This window comes from Colletotrichum lupini, chromosome 4, assembly GCF_023278565.1.
Source record: "Colletotrichum lupini chromosome 4, complete sequence".
NCBI classification, from domain to species: domain Eukaryota; kingdom Fungi; phylum Ascomycota; class Sordariomycetes; order Glomerellales; family Glomerellaceae; genus Colletotrichum; species Colletotrichum lupini.
The window spans coordinates 3,769,188-3,793,045 of NC_064677.1; the positions used below are offsets into that span (position 1 = coordinate 3,769,188).

General features: G+C 52.1%; 11 protein-coding genes across 11 annotated transcripts; 5 read left to right on the top strand and 6 right to left on the bottom strand.

Annotated features, from left to right (window-relative positions):
* Positions 1-47: 47 nt before the first annotated feature.
* Positions 48-539, top strand: CLUP02_08195 (40S ribosomal protein S29; the record flags this gene model as incomplete). The annotated part of the gene is made up of 3 exons (XM_049287185.1): positions 48-109; positions 251-414; positions 472-539. 3 exons carry the CDS (start codon positions 48-50, stop codon positions 537-539), a joined length of 294 nt encoding a protein of 97 aa, XP_049144328.1.
* A 444-nt stretch (positions 540-983) lies between these two features.
* On the bottom strand, positions 984-1,088 carry CLUP02_08196 (uncharacterized protein; the record flags this gene model as incomplete). The annotated part of the gene is made up of 1 exon (XM_049287186.1): positions 984-1,088. The coding sequence occupies one exon, from the start codon at positions 1,086-1,088 to the stop codon at positions 984-986; it is 105 nt and encodes a 34-aa protein (XP_049144329.1).
* Positions 1,089-1,136: 48 nt separating this feature from the next.
* On the bottom strand, positions 1,137-2,695 carry CLUP02_08197 (translation elongation factor Tu; the record flags this gene model as incomplete). Its single annotated transcript, XM_049287187.1, has 4 exons — positions 1,137-1,180; positions 1,243-2,362; positions 2,431-2,459; positions 2,521-2,695. 4 exons carry the CDS (start codon positions 2,693-2,695, stop codon positions 1,137-1,139), a joined length of 1,368 nt encoding a protein of 455 aa, XP_049144330.1.
* Positions 2,696-3,156: 461 nt separating this feature from the next.
* On the bottom strand, positions 3,157-3,342 carry CLUP02_08198 (uncharacterized protein; the record flags this gene model as incomplete). Its single annotated transcript, XM_049287188.1, has 2 exons — positions 3,157-3,216; positions 3,280-3,342. The coding sequence occupies 2 exons, from the start codon at positions 3,340-3,342 to the stop codon at positions 3,157-3,159; spliced, it is 123 nt and encodes a 40-aa protein (XP_049144331.1).
* A 163-nt stretch (positions 3,343-3,505) lies between these two features.
* CLUP02_08199 (uncharacterized protein) lies at positions 3,506-4,746 on the bottom strand (the record flags this gene model as incomplete). Its single annotated transcript, XM_049287189.1, has 2 exons — positions 3,506-4,337; positions 4,421-4,746. Coding segments are annotated over 2 exons (1,158 nt in total), but the record flags the coding sequence as incomplete, so codon positions are not given.
* A 4,131-nt stretch (positions 4,747-8,877) lies between these two features.
* Positions 8,878-9,615, top strand: CLUP02_08200 (uncharacterized protein; the record flags this gene model as incomplete). The annotated part of the gene is made up of 1 exon (XM_049287190.1): positions 8,878-9,615. One exon carries the CDS (start codon positions 8,878-8,880, stop codon positions 9,613-9,615), a length of 738 nt encoding a protein of 245 aa, XP_049144333.1.
* A 602-nt stretch (positions 9,616-10,217) lies between these two features.
* CLUP02_08201 (NDT80/PhoG like DNA-binding family protein) lies at positions 10,218-12,494 on the bottom strand (the record flags this gene model as incomplete). The annotated part of the gene is made up of 3 exons (XM_049287191.1): positions 10,218-10,980; positions 11,082-11,453; positions 11,521-12,494. Coding segments are annotated over 3 exons (2,109 nt in total), but the record flags the coding sequence as incomplete, so codon positions are not given.
* Positions 12,495-12,830: 336 nt separating this feature from the next.
* On the top strand, positions 12,831-13,476 carry CLUP02_08202 (uncharacterized protein; the record flags this gene model as incomplete). Its single annotated transcript, XM_049287192.1, has 2 exons — positions 12,831-13,008; positions 13,217-13,476. The coding sequence occupies 2 exons, from the start codon at positions 12,831-12,833 to the stop codon at positions 13,474-13,476; spliced, it is 438 nt and encodes a 145-aa protein (XP_049144335.1).
* A 1,209-nt stretch (positions 13,477-14,685) lies between these two features.
* On the top strand, positions 14,686-15,066 carry CLUP02_08203 (uncharacterized protein; the record flags this gene model as incomplete). Its single annotated transcript, XM_049287193.1, has 1 exon — positions 14,686-15,066. A coding segment is annotated over one exon (381 nt), but the record flags the coding sequence as incomplete, so codon positions are not given.
* A 3,357-nt stretch (positions 15,067-18,423) lies between these two features.
* Positions 18,424-19,623, top strand: CLUP02_08204 (uncharacterized protein; the record flags this gene model as incomplete). Its single annotated transcript, XM_049287194.1, has 3 exons — positions 18,424-18,665; positions 19,086-19,349; positions 19,440-19,623. 3 exons carry the CDS (start codon positions 18,424-18,426, stop codon positions 19,621-19,623), a joined length of 690 nt encoding a protein of 229 aa, XP_049144337.1.
* Positions 19,624-22,897: 3,274 nt separating this feature from the next.
* Positions 22,898-23,254, bottom strand: CLUP02_08205 (uncharacterized protein; the record flags this gene model as incomplete). Its single annotated transcript, XM_049287195.1, has 1 exon — positions 22,898-23,254. One exon carries the CDS (start codon positions 23,252-23,254, stop codon positions 22,898-22,900), a length of 357 nt encoding a protein of 118 aa, XP_049144338.1.
* Positions 23,255-23,858: the final 604 nt, after the last annotated feature.

The following is a 23,858-nucleotide window of genomic DNA, read 5'->3' on the forward strand; positions in this document are numbered from 1 at the left end:
CGACCACCCTCTCGACGACACCGCCCACCCGCTCGACAACCGCCATCATGTCTCACGAGTCTGTCTGGAACTCCCGCCCCCGCAACTACGGCAAGGGCTCCCGCTCTTGGTACGAATAAAATTCCCCCTCTCTCAGCGAAGATTTTGGATGCAAGGAAATGGAATCGGGAATATTGGAACGCACACGCGCGCGCGCGCGCAAATGCGCATAGAAAGGAAGCAGAAATGCTGACATTTTCACTTTTCATAGCCGTGTCTGCAAGCACACCGCCGGTCTCATCCGCAAGTACGACCTCAACCTGTGCCGTCAGTGCTTCCGTGAGAAGGCCAAGGACATCGGCTTCAACAAGGTATGCGAAACACAGATAACCCTGGGGACCTACGATCGACTTTGGCCTGAGCCTTTTACCCCTCGTTCGGCCATGACTTTCAGAAAGCGCAAACCGCTAACCCGAGTCTGTCATTCTACAGTACCGTTAAATTGTCCAAAACTCCGAGACGGCAAAGGATGGGAACTTGGTGAAGGTGGTTGGGCATGAGTGGCCCGTGGAAAAATGCATTCAGACAAGAGGGAAGGCTTCCAAGGGCAATTGGAGTTCTTATGGCTGGCTTAACGGAAAGTGCAAAAATCCGTCGGACGTCCAACTGAGGATAGACGAATACCACGACATTGAACCTTTTACCACCATCCAAAATTTTGGGGCCCTCAATATCAAGCAAAGAAAGACTGAGCTGAGCTGCGCGTGAAGACGGCACGACTCACCTGTAGCTTGTGAAACCGCGCGACGCCTGGGTACCAAGCAGCTAGCTAGTCTGGTCCTCCAAGTTCTGGGGATGTAATTGATGACTCGAGGTTTATCAAGTAACACGATGACATATCAAGCGAGCATATACGCGTTGACATGAGCTAGAAGTAATGATGTTGTCATGTGGCACAAAGCACAGATTGTTCTATTGTCCATCGTCTTCTAAAAGTACATGATTCAAAGACAAAGGGGTGAAGTAGAGCGGAGATCTTTGAGCCCAAGACCCGACAATATACACGAGCTCGAGGGCTCAAAGCGGAAAACTCTGGGTCGGTTGTACATGAAATCGTGAAGCAATCCAACTCCTTTTTTTGTACAATCCCAATTTTTTCACCATCCGGGTTCCCATTTCATGTCGGGGAAGTTGTGTGTTTCTGGGTGCCGTTTCACCTAGTTTTGAGATATTTTTCGGCGAGTATCCCTTATTTCAGGATACGGGTGATGAGACCAGTGGCGACGGTGCGTCCACCCTCACGGACGTTGAAGCGCTGGCCAACCTCGACAGCAGAGGGGTGGTGCAGCTGAGCAACCATCTCGACATTGTCACCGGGCATGACCATCTTGTTCTTGGCGTCCTCGGTTCCCTCGGGGAAGGTGAGGGTGACGGACTCGTCGGCAGTACGGAGGTACATCTGGGGCTTGTAGTTCTCGTGGAAACCGGTGTGGCGGCCACCCTCATCCTTGGACAGGACGTAGAGGGAGACGAGGAAGCTGGAGTGGGCCTTGACGGTGCCAGGCTTGCAGACGACCATACCACGGCTGATATCCTCGCGCTTGATACCACGGAGAAGAAGACCGGAGTTGTCACCAGCACGGGACTCTTCGCAAGACTTCTTGAAGGTCTCGATATCGGTGACCTTGGACTTGATGATCTGGTCACCCTTGCCGACAATCTCGACTTCGGTATCCTTCTTCAGGAGACCACGCTCGACACGGCCGGAAACGACGGTACCACGGCCAGAGATGGAGAAGACATCCTCAACGGACATGAGGAAGGGCTTCTCGAGGTCACGGGTAGGGGTAGGGATCCACTCGTCGACGGCCTTGAGCAGCTCATCAATCTTCTCCTGACCAATCTCGGGTCTCTGGTTCTGCATGGCCATGAGGGCGGAACCCATGATGACGGGGGTCTCGTCACCCTCGAAGCCGTAGGTGCTGAGCAGCTCACGCATCTCCATCTCGACGAGCTCCAACATCTCGGGGTCGTCGATGGCGTCGACCTTGTTGACGAAGACGACAATCTTCTGGACACCGACCTGGCGGGCAAGCAGCAAGTGCTCACGGGTCTGGGGCATCTGACCGTCGGAGGCGGCAACGACGATGATGGCACCGTCCATGTTGGCGGCACCAGTAATCATGTTCTTGATGTAATCGGCGTGACCAGGGCAGTCGACGTGGGAGTAGTGGCGGTTGTCGGTCGAGTACTCGATGTGGGCAGTAGAGATGGTGATACCACGCTTGCGCTCCTCAGGAGCCTTGTCAATGGCACCATACTCGAGGAAGTTGGCAAGACCCTTCTCGGCCTGTCTCTTGGTGATGGCGGCGGACAGAGTGGTCTATTGGGAGTTTGGTCAGTATTTATCGCGCATTGGCACAATCCTCTCGGGTCTTGCTTGATATGTACCTTTCCGTGATCGACGTGGCCAATAGTACCTGTAGAGGTTCCCCCAGATTAGCTACATTTCCCACGCATTGATCGTCCAGGTGCCCATACCAATGTTGACGTGAGGCTTTGTCCGCTCGTAGACGGCGTATGTGCGGTAGACGTTGAGGATGGGGGAGACGTTCTGTCTCTTCAGAGCGGCCTGAAGGGGGCTAACGTTGCCCTGGCGCAGCGAGGCGCGCGCCGTCCGGAAGAACGGCGCAACGGATCTCAGAGAGGCGGACATTTTGGCAGGCTGTGGGTATTAAATAGTACAGTAGAAAGAGAGAAGAAGGAACAGAGAGGAGATGGACGATGGAATTGCTCGTTGTCGACAACGGCTTTTGTGATGGTGAGGTAGGGGGGGAAGGAGGTTGATGAGGTATCGTCTGATGAGAGTCGGCGTCCTCGAAATTTTTTTGCTGCCGGGACATTCCTTTTCGACCAGGAAAGACGGGGAGCTCTCTGCTGGAGCTCCTGCATCCATTGGCGGGCCGGTATGTCAGTGCTCTCCCCGGCCCCACCTCGCGAGCCATTCACGTCGCGTCGCCTCCCTTGAGTGCTGCTCCGGTAATGCGCGAGTCTTGACTGGCTGGGGCACATAGTAAGTCTTGCACGTCATGCAGATGGTGGACTTGATAGACCTTTGAAGAATTTCGCCGGAAGGTATTGGGGAACCAAAGAGCCTCAATTTAGATAATTGTTTTCTTAAGTTGGCGTTTGTTGGCAGTCGATGGTGTCGCCATGGGCATCCACAATTTGCTTCTGCTAGTGAACCTCGTAGGTCACATATTGGAGTTTTAGCGCTCTGAAGCATTGCACTTCTGCTACATGCCATGATGCAAAGAGGTCTTCCGCCTCAAGATCCAACCGTGATGGATATTTTGTAGACATGAAAGGAAGAGAACGTCCACACATATCACATGTGGGATACCTTTTTCGCGTGCTCTCTCAGATAGACTCTGTTAATTCCCTCTGCAATGGGGAAACATTTACCAGAGCACTTTCATGTCGATCTGGCTAATAGTTCAATATCGCAGATAGTCATGTAGATACCTCACTCATCACCGTCAGATCCAGATCCCGACTCACCACCATCACCACCACCCTCGCCGCCCCCATTCTTCCCCTCCTTCGCCTTGGCCCTCTTCCTTAGCTTCTTCAACCGATTCAGCCTCTTCTTCTTCTCCTTCAGCGCCTCCTCCTTACCGGCCTTGAACTTCTCCAGCTCCTCGGCCTTCTTCACCCTCTCCCGCTGCTTAACCCGTATCGCAAGACGCTTCTTCTTCCCAGGCCGCCTTCTCCTCGCCGCCGCGGCGTCTGCCTCCTCCTTTGTCTTCCCAGCATCTCCTCCTGCTGCTGCTGCTGTTCCTGCTGTTCCCTTTGACGATACCCTGGTACCGGGAATCGTCGTCACCCGCCAAGGCTGCTCCATCCCCCACCACCGCCTCTGCGCCCTCTCAAGAACCTCCTCGCCCGACACCGCCGCGAAAGCGAGCTCCGCCTTCACTTCGGGCGTCGGCTCCCCGGCGATGTAGTACGACAGCGGCCTCTTGCGAATCATGGCTCCGTCGCCCGCCATCGCGCGCTCGTCCTCGTCGATCAGCGCAATCTTTGTCGCCGGGTTCGACGTGGTGAAGAGCCGGAACTCAAACTCTTCGGGCTCATCGTCTCCGCCGCCGCCATCTTTGCCCGTTTCTCCGTCCTTCGTCGCTGCTGCTGGTTGCTCGGTCGTCTCTGTCGAAGTCTGGTCGGCGTCGGCGTCGTCGCCTAGGTCGAGCATGCCCGCCATACGGGCATGCAGCTTCGCCAGGAGGTCCGCATTTTGCTGCTCGTCGTGGTCCGCTCCTTCATCGTCGGACGACTCCCCGAGGTCTTCTCGCCGGACTCTGTTTCGTGCCAAGTTCTGATCAGCGCTGCTGCAGGCGCAGGGGGGGAGGGGGTCACAGGAGAGGTAATGGTTGCGCCTCACCTCTTTGCGTCAGGAAGCTCAAACATGGCTGCGTATTCGTTGTGGAGGAGGTTGTCAGGTAAGACGGCACCGGAAAGGTGCTCTGGGACGTTGTGACGTTGTGGCGCCAGACGAGTGAATACGATGAGAGAGAGAGCGAGTGAATTGTAACCCACCCGGCCGTAATTTCGATCGCCGAGTCCCCGTGCAAAGCTGAAGACAGAAAACTGACGAGAGAGCAACTTCACGGTGAGACCGGGTGCTATGTGGAGTTCTGAGCACGGGACGGAAGGTTGCAATGTGATGGACGGCTGGCGGGCTGACCGGTGGAATTTCGCCCGACCGCGGAGCCGTTCAATTGAGATTTTCGCTCGCTAAAGTGGGAGCGTCGAACCTTATCTTATCGCAAGTCGTGAGGTCCTACCACTAAGGTACCTTAAGGTACCTTACCTACCTACCTGAGGTAGAAGAGATGCAATGTACTTATACAAATGGGTGCGACAAGTGAACATGAGGAATGGGCTTCGCCCCAGACACAATGTTTTCAAAGACTTGCGAGCAAGTGCGAATACGGAGTACAAGCCAGATATCGAATAGAGTTATAAATTATGCAAGTGGGCGGTCACTTTGCTTTATGGCTAAAGATCAATGATTGACGCTGCATCTTTACCGGGTCAAGCCACTGCCTAAGTACCTTATTATCGAAAAAAGTTAATTCTTTCTAAGTTATAAGTATAAGAATATAGTTTTAATAAAATAGTATAATACCTACTTAGTACTTAAATTAAAATACTTTTTTAAGCTTATTATAAAAGAAAAATAATTATATTACTAATTACTTATTATTAAGGTTTATAAATAGTATTAAAGTTTTAATTATAATAACTTTATTTATAATAAATAAAAAGTCTAATTATAAGTCCTTTAAAAACTTCTCTTTAGAAGTTATAAAAACCTCTAAGTTAAATTAAAATACTTCTTAAAATATTAATAACTAAATTAATTTTATAATAACGACTTAAATAAAAAACTTAGTAAATAATACTAAAAACCTTATTAATATTAAATATAATTTACGAAGTATAATAATATAGCTATAGAGTATTATTAATATATCTTATATTAAAAAGGGTATTATTAATATTAATAAGATAAATAGAGCTATATTAATATAACGCCTTAGTTTTTTTTTATAACTCGAAAATAATTACTTTAAATAATATTAAAAATTTATTAAAAAGCTTATTTAAGTATTTTAATATATTTATTACTATTTTTATAATAATAAAACTCCTAGTACTTATATATAAAAATAGGTTATTTATTTTTAAATAATAATATTAGCCTATTAATAAGCTATTAAAACTACGATTTTAATAATCCCTTAATAAAAAAGAGGGTATAAAAAAAAAAGATAAGTAAAAAAAGGGTTAAGGTTAAATAGTGCGGAATTCGAGGGTAGGGTAGCGTCTATATATACTGCGGTAATCCTCTAGTAATATAAAACGATAGAGTTAAACAGTAGTCAAGCCACTGCCGTCGGTCGTCTCTTCGCATTACAACGAAGCTTCTTAAACTTATTAATAGTTGAATATTTAGGTAGCCAAATGCGGATGCCACAATCCTCTTTTCCTCTGTTAGTCGTAAATGCATCAACCACCTCGGGTCATTTGTCAAGCAACTCCAATGAATCTCTCTTCCACCCCACAAAGGTACCTATCGAACAATCTCACCGTGCAAACCCCACCCATTCAGCACACAATACGTCAAAACCATACATCTCTTCTTCAAGTTCTTACGTTTCTTATCCTTCTCTCCCCCCTCCATCCCAGACATCTATCTGACCTCTATTAATACCTCCTCAATATAAAACATAATAGCCCTCTCAACCCGGGTGAGGGGGTACCTAAGTACCTTATTATCGAAAAAAGTTAATTCTTTCTAAGTTATAAGTATAAAAATATAGTTTTAATAAAATAATATAATACTTACCTAGTATTTAAATTAAAATACTTTTTTAAGCTTATTATAAAAAAAATAACTATATTATTAATTACTTATTATTAAGGTTCGTAACGCTATAGCTTTAATTATAATAGCTTTACCTATAATAAATAAAAAGTCTAATTATAAGTCCTTTAAAAACCTCTCCTTAAAGGCTATAAAAGCCTCTAAGTTAAGTTAAAATACTTACTAAAATATTAATAATTAAACTAACCTTATAATAACGGCCTTAATAAAGAAATTAAAAAACGAACTAGGAAATAACGCTAGAATTCTTATTAATATTAAGTACGATTTATAAAGTATAATAATATAGTCGTAGAGTATTAATAATATATTTTATATTAAAAAGATTATTATTAATACTAACGAGATAAATAGGGCTATATTAATATAATACCTTAGCTTCTTTTTATAGCTCGAGGATTATAGCTTTAAATAGTATTAAAAATTTATTAAAAAGCTCTTTTAAATACTCCGGTATATTTATTATTATTTCTATAATAATAAGACTCCTAGTACTTACGTACGAGTATAAGTTATTTATTTTTAAATAGTAATACTAGCTTATTAATAAGCTATCGAAACTACGATTTTAATAATATTTTAATAAGGGAGAGGGTAAAATAGAAGAAAGGATAAGTAACTTATAAAAAGGGTTAAGGTTAAATAGTGCGGAATTCGAGGGCAGGGTAGCGTCTATATGTACTGCGGCAATCCTCTAGTAATACAAAACGATGGAGTTAAACAGTGGGGTGAGGGGGTATCAAAACTCCCTGCCCAGTGTCCGCCGTCAGCTCGTCCATCGGACCCCCCTCCCCAGCAAGCCACCGAACAAGGAGTTGTGGAGTCTTGATGTACAAACACACCGTGGGAGAGGGAAGAAAAAAAAGTGACAGTCGGAAACATAACGTGGGCAAAGCAAGGGGTGGGGATGAAAAGGCGGGCCGGCCTGGGTTCAAACAACGTGGGAAAGTAGTGTAAACGCGCCAGCGGAGTCTTCCACCTCTGCCCCTCCCTCTCTCTCTACGTACCTACGGATACTTCCATTCGCATAGGTTATTCTCGCTCTCACTCTCGTAGTCAACTTATCATTCCCCGTTCCTATGCTAGCAAGCTAGGCAGGTAGAGAGGGGGGAGGACCATCGTCATTCCTAACCAGCTGCTCGGGTCCCCATACCATGCTACCAACCATCCCCCCCCTCCTGCTCCTTCCATTGCGTACGCCTGTCATATCTAGTATCCGGTACATCTCCGCCCCAGCAGTTGCAGTTCCATTTCCATGCCCTCCTCCTCCTTCCTCAGCGACGCATCCCAATCCTACTGCCAGCTTGCCCAGCCTATCCGTACACTTGCGCCGCGTCCGTACATGCATGCATGAAACGGCACGCGCGCACCCACACACTTCACGAGGATCCCACGCGGCCCAGCGGTAGGCTGAACGCAAGCCCTCCCAGCAAGAGGCCCGAACCGGGCATCACCCGCGTTCTTCGCCCTGCGTTTGCGTTTGCGTGGGTTTACGTGGGTTGCGTGAGTGAAAATTGACAAGATACCTTACCTGCCACAGTACCTACCTAATGCCAGTGTATCACAGCATTTGGTATGTAGTATTGGTTTAATGGTGGTGGGCTAACATCAAAGAATACGACTCCATGGAAAACCAAAAAGGATCCAACAAACATCCCACCAAAAGTACCTCTCTTTTTCTTGCTCTCTCTTCTCTCAAAGCGGTCAAGTCTCTGTGGATTCTCATCACGAAGGATTCGGGGCTAGAGTGTTCGGACCAAAGTGACAGGAAACCAAACCCATTCGTATTCTCTTCCTTCTGGGCTCCCTCCCTCCCTCTCTCTCTCTCTCTCTATTTCTGTTCTTCATTCGCCAAGCCGGCAGCATTCTACAGCTTCTTTCCTCCCTCACATGCGCTGTACGACATAAAAAAACCGGATCAAATCAAAAGTAGCAACAAATACAACAAAAGAACAAGGCAAGCAAAAGCAGTATCTTTCCGCCCAAAGCGCACCCATTCCGTCCTATCCCAGGGCACCAGCGCCAACGCACCACTAGGACCCCCCCCCTCCCCCCATCACACTATTGGCATCGCAAATTCCCAGCTGAGCGGGCCTGCCGCAGTGGCCCGCCCGCGCCTCTACCTTAGACTCGTGCGTAACGGACCAACGGTGAAAGTGCTACTGGCCAAGGTGTGATCGTGACCGCGCCGTGTGTGTGGGACGTGGGATCGTAGAACGCCGCCGGACGGTGGTGGTGGTGGTGGTAATCTCCCCTCCGCAAAATATGAAAAGAGATGGTCAGACACCTCATACAACTAAGTAGGTGACTTCTGGGAAGAAGGGGGTGGAGAGGTCAAAGGTCCCAATCCAACCCAAGCAAAGTCGGTGGCTGATTTTCCCATGTGTGTATGCGTCCGTCGTGCACCAACAGTCGAGGCAGGTTGACTCGGTGGACCAAACACATAAATGACCCGCGTGCCCGGTGCCCGTATCCGTCTCTCTGCTCATTGTGAACCACCAAATTTAGTTCGAATACGAGCTCTGGGGAGGTTATCCCCAATCAGACACCAGAACCTGGATGAGAAGAGAGTCAACCTAGGGTTTTGGGGCTGGAATGGATGCTTATTCATTGCCTATTTGCTTGCTTGCGCATTTTCTGGCCTATTTTCTCGCCTCTTGCACTCTCTCTTGCTATTCCTTCTCTCTCTCTCTCTCTCTTCTCTCTCCCTTCCTCCACGAAACCATCTCTTTCCTCATTCTTCAGCAAATCAAAATCACAAAAAATCTTCATCAAGAGTCCGAGAAACCACGCACAGAAGGAACGCTACCAAGTCGGGCGGACGTCCAGCCAACCAGCACTCAACCGCCATCCTTTTCCACACCACCGGTGCCTTCCCATGCCAGGACCCAACCTTTGGTTCCGCCCCGGGTAAATCAGACGAACTCTCTCCGAGGTGTGGGTGGGTGGCGGGACCCAACCACATGGTTGGGACAAGGCTACCAAGCTCAGGACCATCTCACTTTGGACGTCGTCCCATCCTCGAGGCTGAGCCCTTTGTGGCTGTGTCCTTTTTCCTTTCCCCAATACCCTTTCCTTCTCACAGGCAACACAATTTGCCAACGTTGGCGCATTCGGGACCAAGGATGCCGAGTAAAGACCACAATGCCTTTCATTGCTTTCCCCGTCCGGTACCCGGCGCTTAACAAAAACCAAGAAATACCATACATATCGTTAAGTACCCCGCCCACACAATGTCGCAGCACGGCCCGGAGCCGGTGATAGAAGCGTCCGGCCGGAGCATTCGACGTCAATGCTATCTTCCGTGTGGTATCGAAATGCCCAGCCACCCAGACAATGCCCGTCTCTTGACGCCGATCTCGACCTTGTCGTTGCTGCGCCTACCCAAATTATGCTCGGGTCCGGTCTGTCATGAGACCTTGTAAACAAACCACGCCCATGCCGAGCAGAGCCAAAAATGGCAACCGCCAGAGGGAAACCTCCTTTACCGCGGGGTATGCCGTATTTCAATCGGTGTGAATCCCCCGCCTCGACAGTGCTCCAGAATCGAAATATCGCACCTAGGTACTTGGAGATAAAAAGTCGAATCGGAACCGCAAACACTCTTCTGGCCACGAATTGAAGTTTTAGTGGTACACAGTCAGGGCTGTTGTGCCAGGCCCGGAAACAAGTTCGGCCCTCAAATCTTGCTTCACTCAACTCAAGCATCGTTCGGCCCGACCTATTATTGCCCCTCATGTTTGGAGACAAGTGGCGTGACCCAGCCGCCAATCAGTAATTCTCGCAGCTAATTAGTGTTCCAGGAATAATGGTTCATGCCATCAAACGATCCCCGGTGGGCGCTGCTGTATGACCCAGGGGCTGGAGGAGCGGGAGCATGCTCCTGCTTGGTGGTTGGCGCAGAGCCTCCGCTCGAGTACTGTTCAGGGAAGCCGTACGGCCTTGCCTCACTGCTGCTGTACGCAACAGTCGAGGTAGGCTCTCCAGCTGTTGTCGTCCATGAACTCGAGGGCGGATAGTAGTCTCGAGAGGGGTTGGAGTGTGACGCGGGGGCTTCAGCCTTGTAGGATGGCGGTGCAATATCGCTGGGGTTGTTGCCCACTGCTCCGTACGACGAGCCGTACCGGTACTCCGGGGATGCCTCGTGATGGGACATTGACCCGATGGAAGGCTGGCTTGCATGCCTGGGGCTCTTGGTAGGTCGAGGGTTATCGACGTATCTGGGCACGTTGAGCGCGTTGTCTGAGCTCGATGCCATTGCCGTGGCCGATACTGAAAGTGGTGGCGGAGCAGTTGTGCTTTGCACATAAGCGTATTGTGTCCTGATCGGAGGCTGTTGCTGTTCGTTGGCAACCAGGGAAAGCTGAACGGAAGGCATCGACGTTTGCAAAGGCATATCATGGGCCTCTCCACCGAAGCTTGCACTTCCCGGCAGAGCAACCTTGTGGTAAGATTCTCCCATTGTCGTAGCGGGGTAGCTTGCCGAGCCAGCTGGTGGTAGTTGTGGCATCCCGGGCACAGAGTTCGAGGAGGACCAGTTGGGGTATGAGCTACGATGGGTCAGTGACCGGGCTTCGTATCGCAACAATGTCGATCAAGTGATAGACATGTACGCTGGATGGAAGGGGGGAGGGGGCGTTGTTCAGCTTACTTGGATCTCATGGCTCCCATGGGTGCTCCGGGCATCTTGGGTCCTCCTGCGTTAAAGGTGAAGGCGGAACGAGGCATCTGCATGTCCAACCCTCTTGCCTTGGCATCCTGCGGCTTGATAGCCAACGGTCCCGCCACAATACCCAGTCCAGTCTCAACCAAGGCCTGGCCCCTGGAGCCAGCGCTCGATCCTAGCAAGGGAATCTCCTTTCTTGCCTGGAAGTTGCGAGGGCTGCGGCCCCGGACAACAATAGGCGCGGTAGTCGCTTCAGTAAGCACAATATTGCTTCCGTTGGCCAACGTCCCGACAACCTTGAGGTGGAGCACAAAGTGTTGCTGGAGTTCCTTTCGCCGCCCGTTGTTTGCGGTGGCACTTTGTCAAATCAGCCGAGATTCGTCACGTCTGCGCGCAAGTGCGCCTGTTTCGGGCTGATACTCACATTCTGAACTGCAGTCGGCGCCAGCCAATGGGATAAACGGCATACTCGCCATCGGATTCCGAACCGTCTTCTTGGAAGGGGATAAGGGGAAGCGACGCTGGCTCCTGGTCCGGGGTTTGGGTGATCTCGGGAGAGTTGGGTGGGGGCGTCTTCCAGGGGATGACGATAAGTCGGACGGGGTGGCCGTCGACAGACTCGATGGCAGAGATGGTCACTTCAGTGTTGCTGACGGGGACCGTCTCGCCAGTCTCGGATATGACAGAGAGCTGGCCTCGTGGGGTGATGAGAGAGCCGCTAATCTGGAAGAGGTTTCGTCGGTAACAGGTCAGTTCGGGCTGGAGGATGGAACCGTCGGTGCTGTTGGCTGGCATTTCGGAAAGGAAGAACATTCCGTGCAGCTGAGCAGAAAGCTCCAGCTGCTGCATGCGTCCATGCTGGTCGACAATAGTGTGCTTGTCTTGTACCCTCTTGAACGACAACAGCTTGTGGTCGTGGTTGACGGTAAGTTTGGAGCCATCGTCTCTCAGGTCCTGGACAATCTCCTGGTAAGGGGGCTGTTCGGTTTGCGAGTAGGGTCTCTTGAGATTGGGGAAGCTGTGGTGGGATGTCAAGCTGGGATGCGAATGTCTATCGTACGCATCGGACTCGTCTTGAGGGTAGCGACCATAGGGATAAGATCCATGGTCTACACTCGGGTGGGTGCTTCTAGGGCGTCCCGCGTGTGGTGAGTTGGCGGCGTGGCCTCCGAGGCCAGAATCCAGGCTGTTGTTGAATCGAGACGACATTTGGACGGGACTCCCATAGTTCGACCAAAGATTGGAATGTGCCGGCTCTTTCAGCTCTGCCATGACGGGGTAAGTGACCGTGGTTGACATTAGAGCATGCCTCTCTGATGCGCTGTAGTCCTGTTCCAGACCCAAGCGCGCTTCTGTCACTCTGCTTCTTCTTCTTTCTTTGTCTCTGGTCTCCGTGTGTACTTTACACAAGGATATGTCGAGGTCCTTGCTGGGTAGTCAACAAGGGCATGTACGTTGTTGATGTAAGTCGTCTTGACCAAAAGAGGTTGGGATTGGTAAAGCGAAGGGGAGGATGAGCGAGTGTGTTATTTGATCTCGAGGAGTGATGGCGAAGACTCGAGAGATGCAGAAGATGCAAAGATGAAGTTGAGGATCAACGGACGACGGTCATGTTTAAGGTTGCAGGGAGAGATGTATACTTGTATCTGATGGGGTGAATGGGTCGCAAGAGGACGGTAGATGTTGGAGGGGGTGTCTGATGAAAATCTTCGGCACTGTTCTGGGGTGGATACAATGATGGGGCAGGGCTGGGGGAGGCCAGCCAAGGCAAGGTCGAGGTTCAAGGTCAAGGTTGCGTCGAGTCGAGTCGGAGTCGAGTCGAGCAGCAAGTTGATGTCTCAACGGGATGTCCCTCCTGCTGGGCCGTTGACCTGTGCCTTCTTCAGCGGCAGCGGCAAAGGCAAGGTCACCGGTACAACGTGATGGCGGGTTCTTGGACAGGACGGTCAGTGCATGCAACCATACTGGGAAGGAGAAAGGTGAGGAGCGGGCGATCTGGTGAGCGGAAGAACAAGGCACGCTATGGAGCTACGACGATGGAGTATGGATGCGCCCTGCAGAGCGACGACCAGGTTTAGGGAAATACCCTTCTTAGAAGGCGGCGCTATGGGGAAGGGAAGGGAAGGGAAGGGAAGGGGGCACGCAGGACGCAGGACGCAGAAGCAGCAGTACGCAGGCCGTGGTAGACCCAGACTTGCAGACTGGTAGACTGGGAGCAGAGGAGGAGGAGGAGGAGGAGGAGGAGGAGGAGAAGAAAGAAGACAAGGTCGTCGACGAGGGCCCAGGACGAGGGGCGGCACTGAAACGGTTTGATAAGAGCAAACGAGCACAGTTCAGGATACCAGGTCCAGGGCCTTTTGATGCTGTTGCAGTAGTGTAGCTCTGGTTTATGAATTTGCATACGGACTACTGGCCCGTCCAAGCAAAGGTACGCAATATTTACCTTACCTTAGTTTTAGTGAGTTATTAGTGTGAGCAAGACCACAGAGTGAACTTGACGGGCGAGCTCCGGGGGGATGGAGAAACAGCGCATCACAAAACGCTTATTCGCCCAAACGCACTTACGAACAAGTAGAACCAGCCGACGCACATTCGCACATCCAAGACCAGTCTTGTCTTCATTACCCGCACCCGCACATAAACATACATACGATACCTGAGGAAAAAGATGCATAGCTACGTAGCTATCATGGATACGTACGGGTTGAATGGCCCCGGTTGGACAGTGGCATACACCCACTTTCTCTCTCTATCCGTACCGTACCGTACCGTTCATACACACTCACTCACTCTCTGTTTCTCTTCCTCCCCTCTCACTCGGTCGCCCTCAAAGACACGCGCGCGCACATGCACACACACACACTCTCTCTCTCTCACTCTTTTTCTCTCCTCCCCTCCAGCACACCCCCGCTTCTGCCGGAGGCGTGGACAAGTCCCTTGCACAAATTGGTATCGCTAGGAGCAAAAGACATGGAAGAGAGTTGACGGCAAGCCTTCAGGGTTGGCACTACTGACCCTGGTGAGCAGGGTGGCATATGCGGTACGTAGCTCTGTCGAGATGGAGGGACGGAGAAGAACCTGGCATGGATCGTACGGAGGCACGGGGGGGGGGAGCATCTCTCGAGGAGAAATCGCAGGCTGGATATGCCCCAAGACCCTCGTCTTGACCAATGGAAGCATCATGGCGAAATGTCCAGGGGTTGAAGAGGGGGGTGTCGCTCGATAAGAAGACTAGAGAGAGAATCCTCCGACGGTTGTTGTAGGCTACTGGCCCGCAATTTTTCTAGAAGACTGTTGGGCAGAGACGCCGACGAAGTCAGGAAGTGGAAAGGTGTAGAGGCGAAGGGGGTGTGAGAGTGCGAAAGTGAGAGTGAGAGAGAGGGAGAGGGAGGGTGAGAGGGGGGGGATCGGTTCACGAGATTGCTGGAGGCCAGGGGCCGAGTTCAACTCGCTTGGGGCACACATCCAGTTCCAACATCCCTGCCCGGGTATGGTGGAGTGGGCAGGCAATATTAAGAGAGGGTTAATATAATAGACACAGGCGCCTGACTGAGGCTTTTGCTGGCAGGCTGGTCAGACAAGAGGCAATGTCTCTGAGTCTGTCCTTATTTTTTCGCCGAACAACGGCGAAGGAGGGGAGGTGTGTTTCCCCAAAAGCAAGGCTGTCAACGGCGCGGTTCGTTCAAGCATTCAGGTGTCGCAACTCTGCTTTTCTTTTGTTCGGGCTCTGCCGTCAAGTGTCATGACTCTCCCGGGAATCAAGACGCGCCAGAGCAGGCAGATGCCGGGTTCGAGTCGGTCAGGAAGACAACCTCGTTGCTCACTGCTCACTGAGAGAAGAGACATGGAAAGAAACGAGGGGTGTGGGTGGGAAGAGGCCGCAGACCGAGGAAGCAAGAAACCAGAGAGATCGCTTTTCTTGACCAAGTCAAGTGTATCCGTAAGGAGGAGGAAAGAGGAAGGTAATTGAGCCGGTCGGTCAAGATGCCTGAATCCATGGTATATCGAATGCGTGACCACGACTCGCGATGCTTGCGGTTGCATCTCTCAAAGCCTCGCTGCGCATGATTAGACTCATATGGAGATCCGTTATGACTTACATAGGTACATGGGCGCTAGTGACCCTATGGACCAAAGGTAATCTCCCGACTCCTCCTTTCTCCTCCTCTTCGTGTCCGGCTTTTGCGAGGATTCAAGAATTGCGAGAATATTATGACAAAGCGAAGGTAAAGGAAGGGTTCAAGGTTGACGACTTGTCAATAATCCGAACAAGAGAAACACTCAGAGCACGGGTGACGGGGTGGTAAGATGTGGGTGTGTCAAGGAAGTAGAGGAGGGGGCCCAAAAAAACCACAGCACACAACTTGGAAGAGTATCCGCAAGATGTGAAGAGAGAGAGAGCCCAGGCAAGAGACAAAGATAGGTACAAACGCACAGAGAGAAACAGAAACGAAGAAGCAAAAAAAACGCAAGAGAGAGAGAGAGAGAGAAAAAAAAATAGCACACAAAAAATAGAGCGAGGCACAAATGCGGAGGCGCCCAGGCATGTTCGTGGGAGAAGTTCCTGAAAGGGGAAGCTAACAGTCTGTGCCCGCACCCGGACCAGGGGTCCGCAAAAAGGCGCAGGGTTGAGGGTCGGTCCTCATCATGGCAGTTGATAGAACCCGGCCGCGGGCTTGTCCACGGGGCAGTACGTACTGTCCTTACATAGCACGGATACGTACCCTCTTGTTTTTGTCTCCGTAGTCCCGCCGCCCGCGCAGGTGCGCAACCCACCCATTCACTGCTCCAAGGTGCCGCGTCCGGAATCCCACGAACCAGTCGCATCGCATCATTGGCATCGTGCTGCTGCCAAAGTACCTGGGACAGCTGTGCGTACCTAGGGTAAGGTAGGTAGCTTGAATCTCCGTTTCCGAAATGGCCACTACCTATTCGCCAAGGTAACCTGCAGAGCTGCATTCTTCTTGCACTTGTTGCCAATCCCCCTCGCGTCTTTTCTCTCGCGAAGAGCCTGGGTGCGGATATCTGCCTCTTGACAATTGGGGGCGCTCGGATACCCCGTCCCCCTTCTTCCAAACAAACACGAAGAAAGGGGTCCCTGGGAAATATGAGAAAAAGAGGCAGCCCGTCTCATCAAGCAAAAGACGGGAAAGACGCGTAATCTTGGCTCCCGTGCTCCAAGGTAATCAACGGCAAGAGGTCTTGGACACGAGGCGAGTTGATGCGAGACGATCAGAAGGCGGCCTGAATTGCGATAGTCAGCATCGTCCTGGTTATTTTGACAAGACGGGACGAGACCACCAGACGCGAGAGTAGTGTACCGTAAAAACTCACGCCGTTCGAACTTGCGCTAGCCCGTGCTCCCGTTATCTTACTCACCTTCTGGCCAATACGTGCCTCTATTCAGAATCAAGATCTGGAAAAGTGGCGGAGATCAGCGAGCTTTTTGTACTAAGAGAGGCTTAACGTGTCGAGTGCACGGGCTAGCGCAAGTTCGAACGGCGTGAGTTTTTACGGTACCTATCTCTTTTCCCTGCCCCTCACACTCTTTTACGCACGCAGTACAAGTACATACTTTGAACGGTACACTACCTACTTGTTAGCCCCGCGGCACAGTAGCACTGGCTCCCGAGGAGCTTCGAGGGTAGCGCAGCGTAGCTTAGCCGTAGCGTAGCAGCAGAAGAGCAAGTAGCAGCGGCAGCCGACGCAGAAGCATCAGCAGTCAAGGTCAGGTAGGGCGTTCTAGCTTCCCATTTGTCGGCGTTAGACCGGTTGTGCAAGGTACCTGAGCTGCTACTTCCACGTACCGACATGGATCCGGGCGCCGTTGTGTGGTGGAGGGACTAGAACGAGGATGAGGACGAGGGCGGGTGATGGGCGGCTGACCGCCTGCCTTCCTGACCTCACTGCACATTCATCGAGCGGCAAGGTACAGAGGTATCAAGGTACGGATACAATGCCATGCAGTCGCCAGTAACGGCCTGGTTTGCTATGTGGGCCTCGACAACGACCTTGGCTCGGTCTGGCTGTGGATGTGCATCTAGCTTGCAATGTATGCTCTCTACTGGTCTTCTGAATGGTCTCGGTCGAGGTGCAGGTCTTGATCTTGGTGGCCAGGACTCTCTGTATTCGTAGGCTGTCGTCTGTACTTCGTACATACAGATACTGGGGGCGCAAAAAAGAAGGGATCACGGCCGGGTGCATGCAGAGAGTATGCAGTGGCTGCAGTAGCCCCCAGAAGCTTCGACCCACGGCTGCAGCGGCGGACGAATGTGGCTGTTAAGAAGCGTTCGTAGGCTGGGGTCTGGCAGAGCGGTGGCCACATGGGCCAAGCAACTGACTGCCTCTGTGCGACTGCGACTGTGTGCGAGGTGAGGTGAGATGCGGTGCTGTACGGTGCGGGTGCGGTGCGGTGCGATACCCAAGCACCAAGGCGGTCAATCATCAGATGGCGATGCACACGGATGCCGAGGGATAAGCAGGCCGTCCGATGCGATTTCCTGCATGTCGAGGCGGAAAGGGAAGAGTCGCTCGCGCCGTCCTCCGAGCCAGATGCGATCGGAGCGTAGTCCGGTCACGTCGAGGGGTGGCACGGGGGTGGTGACGACGTGAAGTCGGAGAGTGGAGGACAGAAGCGGACACGAGGGCGGGAGGTAACGTTCAGAGCCTGGGTATCCGTAGACCGTAGAAGTCACACGCCCCGAGGTGAGGTGAAGCGGATGAAGGTCTGGGATCGAGTTAATTGCTTACGTACTTGGCCCAGCGTAAGGTACGAAGTTAGGTACCCAAGTAAGGTAAGGTATGTTGCAACTTGCGGGAGTGGCTTACCTTGTTATTTTGGCCATTCTCCTAATAGCAAGTGAATACAACTCACATATTGGAGAGAAGCGAGCTATATTGTTGATCCAGGGTTAGGTAACTCAATATCCGATGTCGATGCCGTGTGCGAAAAGGAGGTTACTATGTATGGCAAAGTATTGATTGCGGCAGCCAAAGGATATTGAAGCGATGGCAACTATCGATAACAAATTTCCTTGTTCCAAGGAAACCCCGAGAAACACAGTGCAGAGTCGGGCCTTTGCGCAAGAGGGCCTAATTGCCGCACTCGGTCGACAAGGAAGAGACCTGGTGGCCGAATCGAGTTGGAATTGTCAAGCCTGCGATGATTAATCTACGGAGACACAGCTTGTATCCCGGAGCAATATGAACAAAGAAAAGGCGCAACTCCAGAAAAAGTCGGGGGGAGAGGGGGGATTTCCGGGCAGACCAGGACACGATCAAGGCCTTGGTTATGCTCAATGCTCGAGCAGGCCAATCTTGCCAGGTCATGGTCAAGGGAGAGAGATACGGAACGGGTCCGGAATCCGGAGCAGGCCCAGGCCGAAAATGGAAAGAGCAGGAGCCAAGCACGGACACAACCAAACTTCAGCAGTCAGAAGTTCAGAACTCGGTCGTGCCTGAGGAAAGAGCAATGGGCAGCTTCAATGGTGAGATGAACTCGAATCTCAACTTTGAAGGAAGGAGGGACGGGAACAAGAGCAAGAACCTTTCATCAGGCATCCATCTAAGGTGCCTTATTTGGTAGAGAAGGTGGGTGTATCCGTCAAGTAAGGTAGGCAAGACACCGAGTAAGGTGCGCTTGCCTTTCGGTTCGCTCCTGACAGAGATTTGCCCAGCTGACCGTGAGGTGTAGGTAGCCTTGGAAGCGACCTGATGGGAAGGAAGGATCCCGTCGAATGACACTGGGTTGGCATCTGCACCTGCCAACTCTCTTTCGGCCCCTCTACCTCGCCTTCCCGGATGTCGTCCCTGCCCTTGGCGAGGACGTGGTGGCAGTGGTAGTGGCAGTGGTAGTGGCAGTTGCAGCGGCAGGTGCATAGCATGGTCCGTACCTTACCTTCCCTCCCTTGTGGTAGGTAACTTGAAAGGTCTGGCTCTCGGAAGTTGCACATCCACGTCTCGACCTCGACTCTTGACTCCAATCTCCAGGCAGGCAGGACAGGCCCTTACCGTCGTAATTACTCTATTTTGCTCCAAGATCGGGTCGGGTGGTCGGAGGAAGCGACGGGGAAAGGAGGGAAGCACCGCCCCGGCGGCCGGAGGGAGAGGTTCCCTTCCCAGCTTTCCCATTTCAAAGGCCTTGTCAATAACAATAACGGACATGGCATTCTCCATCGTTGATGCCTCGTGCCAACCTCGTGCCCTCTCTAACAACCCCCCGACCTCTCTTTTCCCCTCCCCTCCTCTCATAAGGTAAGGTATGTATCCATATATGACAGCCCGAGGCGTGCGGCTTGCGGCGTGCCAGGCTCCCACTCACCACACTCCCCCACCCGACCTTAGCCATTCTCCATCCAGCATCGCGACCATGATGAACCCCCAGTGCCACGGCCCCCCCGGCCCCCCGGCGCAGCACCATCATGACACGCTGCTCTCAACTTCTTCACCGACCCCTTACCTAGGCAGGTCCCCAGGGACCCAGGCTGCCATGCGCGCCAGGTCTCCAACTGGTTTCTCCAGCGCCTAATCCAGCAAGTCAGCGACTCCAGCAGCGCATCAAGACCCCCCAATTTCGGGGCCATGTCCCCGTATCTCAGTGGATTGTTTGTGCAGAGTCGCTGGAGAAATACAGTGCTCAGTTACAGTGCGTAGTTCCGATATTAACCCGCACCGACTAGAAAACTCAAAATTATACCAGGCAGGGTTTCCCAGGCTAAAGGTGCCTTAAGAGCCGGGGCACTGATTCAATCCCGTCAGCACCTTGGTCAATCATCGTCGCCCTTTCCCTCTTTGTGCCGGCTCCACAGCCCACTTTCTCTCCTTGTTCTTGCTGCCCTGTCGTGCCTGCCACGCCTGCCTCACCATCCACACTTCCATATTTCTGCCCAGCTCAGTACGTACCTCACCTTCTTGATGTGTGGTCAAGATCCAATGCTCAACCTCCACTCGCACGGGTCCTCCTGCCAACCCCACCTTCTCATCGAGTCCACCTTCCACAGTCCTCAGTCCGCATCGCAAGCAGAAGCTCGGGCTGATTGTGCAGCTCCTGCCCGTCTAACTCTTTGAGATTCTCAACCTGCAATTGCACCTGCCATCCATTGCATCACGCTCGCCCCAAAGCTCCTGAGAATCTCCATATTCGAGATGCCATATGTTGTCCTTCCTGAATGGACTTCAGCTACGCCTGCTTGCCGTAGCTACCTACCTTGTGGAAAGCAGAACGATGTCAAGGTCAGGCACTCAGGTCAAGGTAAGTACGAAGTCGGCAAGTAGCGATATTCAAACGAATGGGATATGTTCATATACCTCCTCAAACCCTCTACATTGCTTCTTCTTTTTCCCTTCCAATGTAATATGGGAGGAATGAGGCACTCCGCATCCAGACATATCTCTCCCGTCGGCTGCAATAATTCCCTCGCCTCTTTCTATCAGCCACTCATCAAAGTAGAGTAAGCAAGTAGTTGCGCTTCAAGATAACTATGTAGCATATCTTGTGGCCGGACTATCACAGCGGTTCAATCCACTTGTTGTCCATCATCCACTTCACGTCGTTCCCTTTGTCAAAAGTCTCCAAATCTGTTAATGAGGGAGAAAAATAGCTCGACTCGACTCGACTCCAGTCTCCTTGACATTCAACCGCCCACTTTTCCTACTGGACCTCCTCCTCCGTCTTTTTCTTCTTCTGCTTCATCTCGCGGTTGTTGCTCAATATCCAAGTCCAAAATGTACTTTACATGATCATTTCGGCCTCCCTCTTTGCGACTTTGCCTTGGACATATGCGCAACTACGTACTTCCCTGCCGTCGCAGCACACTATCGACTATCGACAGCAAGCTCTGTGGATCACGGCTCCTCCTCACTACGCACAACGACTCCTCACATTCTCCTCCCGCCGCCTCCCCTCCAATTAACCCCCCTGGAGGCCGGGAACTTCGACATCATGATCAGGACCCTGGACCGGCACGCGGACCCCCGTCGTCCGTCACCCTCGTCCACAGCCTAGGTGGTGTCCTGGCCTGCTCGAACCCGCTCTCAAGCAAGTCACCTCATCGAGGGCACATCACCGTCACCTTCTCCACGTCCCCCGCAACTCGTTTTGCTACGCATACCCACGCAGCACCACTATGGCCATAGTGTATTCGTACGGGTACCACACAGCCCACACTCTACTATGGATCGAGGGGACAAACGCTTGTGTTTCCTTCTCAGGTACGCCGGACACCTGCTTCTCTCTGTTTGGCTCGACCCAAAACAAAGTTTATCGCGACTCTCGCCAGCGCCGTTGCATTCGGTTCCTTCTTCCTAGCTCCTGTTTCCCTACGTACCTCGTCCACCATGCCTCAGTATGCAGACTGCCTTGGTCCTTGGGTACTCCGTTCGCATAGCTTACTATACCTTACTCACGCCACAAGCTATCACACCGCAAGGCACTTGTTCAACGCCCCCCGCTCTGCCCTTTTCGTCTCTCTCTGAGTTGCTCTACAGATATCCATACCTACTGCTTTTTGGAGTCGACTCCAACTCCGCGCGAACTGGCCGATATCTGAAGCCTCGTATACCTTGTCACCTTCCAAAGTGAGGGTGAGGCACGCTGCCAGCCAAGCTTGAACCTCATCTCACTTTACACTTCCGGACTGCGATACCTTGCCATCCCGCGGCCTCGTCTTGTTAGGTCCCATGCCCGACACAAACTCTACTCGGATTTGCCGCGGTAACGCGCCCTCCTCTAGGCTTCTCCTCCTCCGCCGCCGCCGCCGCCGCTCTAAGTCTTGGTCCCGTCACCCTGGTCTCCAACCTCTTCGCCGGCCTCCATTCAAGCTCCCGTTTGCAGACTGCTTCCTCGACTCGCTCGACCTGGGCCCCCGGTGCAACGCCTAGATGACGCCTCTCACGCGCGCTTCGTCAAGTGACAGTACCTGACAGCAGGTGTCAGCCACTGTGGACACCGCTGGTCCACGCTCTCTGCACCGACAATCCAAGCCGTTAAGCTACGCCTGCAAGTGACAGCGCTAACAGACGCACAGTCAACTAGTACGACGCGGGAACCACGTCAACTTCATTCGAGCCTGTTCTTTTTTCACAACTGGAGACCTTGTATAGTGCTTGCTACGCATAACTATTCCCCCTTCCAAACAGTATTTTTCGAGGCACGAAGAGGAAAGTGAGGACCAACAATGCACTGTTCGAGCAGTGCTATCTACAAAAACTTTTCAGCCTTGAAAGCTTGCATATGAATGTATTCGCTCCTAACACGGGCTATCGCCTACTCTGTTCCGCACCTGGAAGCGGCATGCTTTCGCATCAAAGTCAAGAGACAAGTGTATGCGCCTCTAACCGACCGCTTCAACACACGTTGTCCGGAGCTGTCATATGGCCCCCTTGCAATTACGACGTCTACCTCACAACTCCAAGTACCTCTACGGAACGCTCCATCGGGATCCCGCAAGATGATTGTCGTACGAGTATCCTCTCCTGAGAGCCGCCTTCACTGGCAGTCCCCGGCGGCGCGGCTACAAGGTCGATCGCATCTGCTGCTGTACCGCCACTTCGGGAGCGTTTAGAAGCACGCCACCAAAGCCACGGCACGGAAGTTACCCTGGGCCTGGCACAATTTGAGAAACCACGACAGTTCGTACTGCTAGCTATCAAGGCCGAGTTCTCCCGGTTCTCGTCCAAGAAACATTTCCCTGCCAATATTCAATCTCTTTCTCACACTTTGCGGGTTTTCACAACTCGATCCGCGATCCACGGGCCTTGCCTAGAGCTGGTACGATTCCTGCGCTATTCTTGACGCGCCTCACCTAGAGAGCGTCCCCGTCCAAGTCGCAGACCTCGTCACAGACCAACGTTCGCGGCGGAAGCATCCCTTGCTGGATGTAACGGTCCGGGGGGTGTTCAAGGGGGCTCACGGCGAATTTCCAGCGAGATCGTGCGGGTATGGACCCGTCACGCCTCTCGTTGAAGCGGGTACCATGTGCAGATGGCTTGCCGCCTGCTTGTCCGACTAGCCCTCGTCCTGGTCGGTCCACCATAGAGCCCCTAACGGCCCTCATGGGCCCTGTCACGCCTTGGCCCTCTTTGCTGCTCGATGCACATCTCATTGGTTCTCTAAGGGACACGACCACCTTCTGCCGACCGTCGCCCAGATTTCTCGTCATCTTGCTCACGGTGGAGAGGTATATCTGGATAAAAGAGCACGGCACTCGATGGCGGACTGTTTCGACACTCTCGACGAGTGACTGATTTGGTCTGGCGGTGGTCTGTGTTTCGACGTCGAAACACTTGACAGGGCTCGACCGGGCTGTGTAGACATGGGAAACACGAATCTACATCAGATAAACAGCAAGACCATTGACAGCCACAATCACGACTCGGCCATGGCCGACCTCCGTACGTTCCCTGCAGCAAGGGGCTCGCCATCGTGGTATGGCATTTTCTCATCTAAATGCATGCTTTTGTCACTCATACGGAGCACTTCGTACTGATTGATGGCTCGGAGTTTTTGAGAAACAAGAAGTTCCAAGTCTCGTTTGTGGATTCACGACCGAAATTATCCCCTTTTCCACCCATGGCCATTAACCGACGGGCTAAGACCTATATCTGCAATCCGATATACCCCTCCCAATGGAAATGGCCCCTATTCCGAGCACACATCTGCACAACACCATCGATGAGCCGATGCACTATTTGCCCATTGAATGAGAAGGGTTTTCATTATTTCTTGCCTTTGCACTTGGCATTGCGCCAGGCACGAACCTGAGC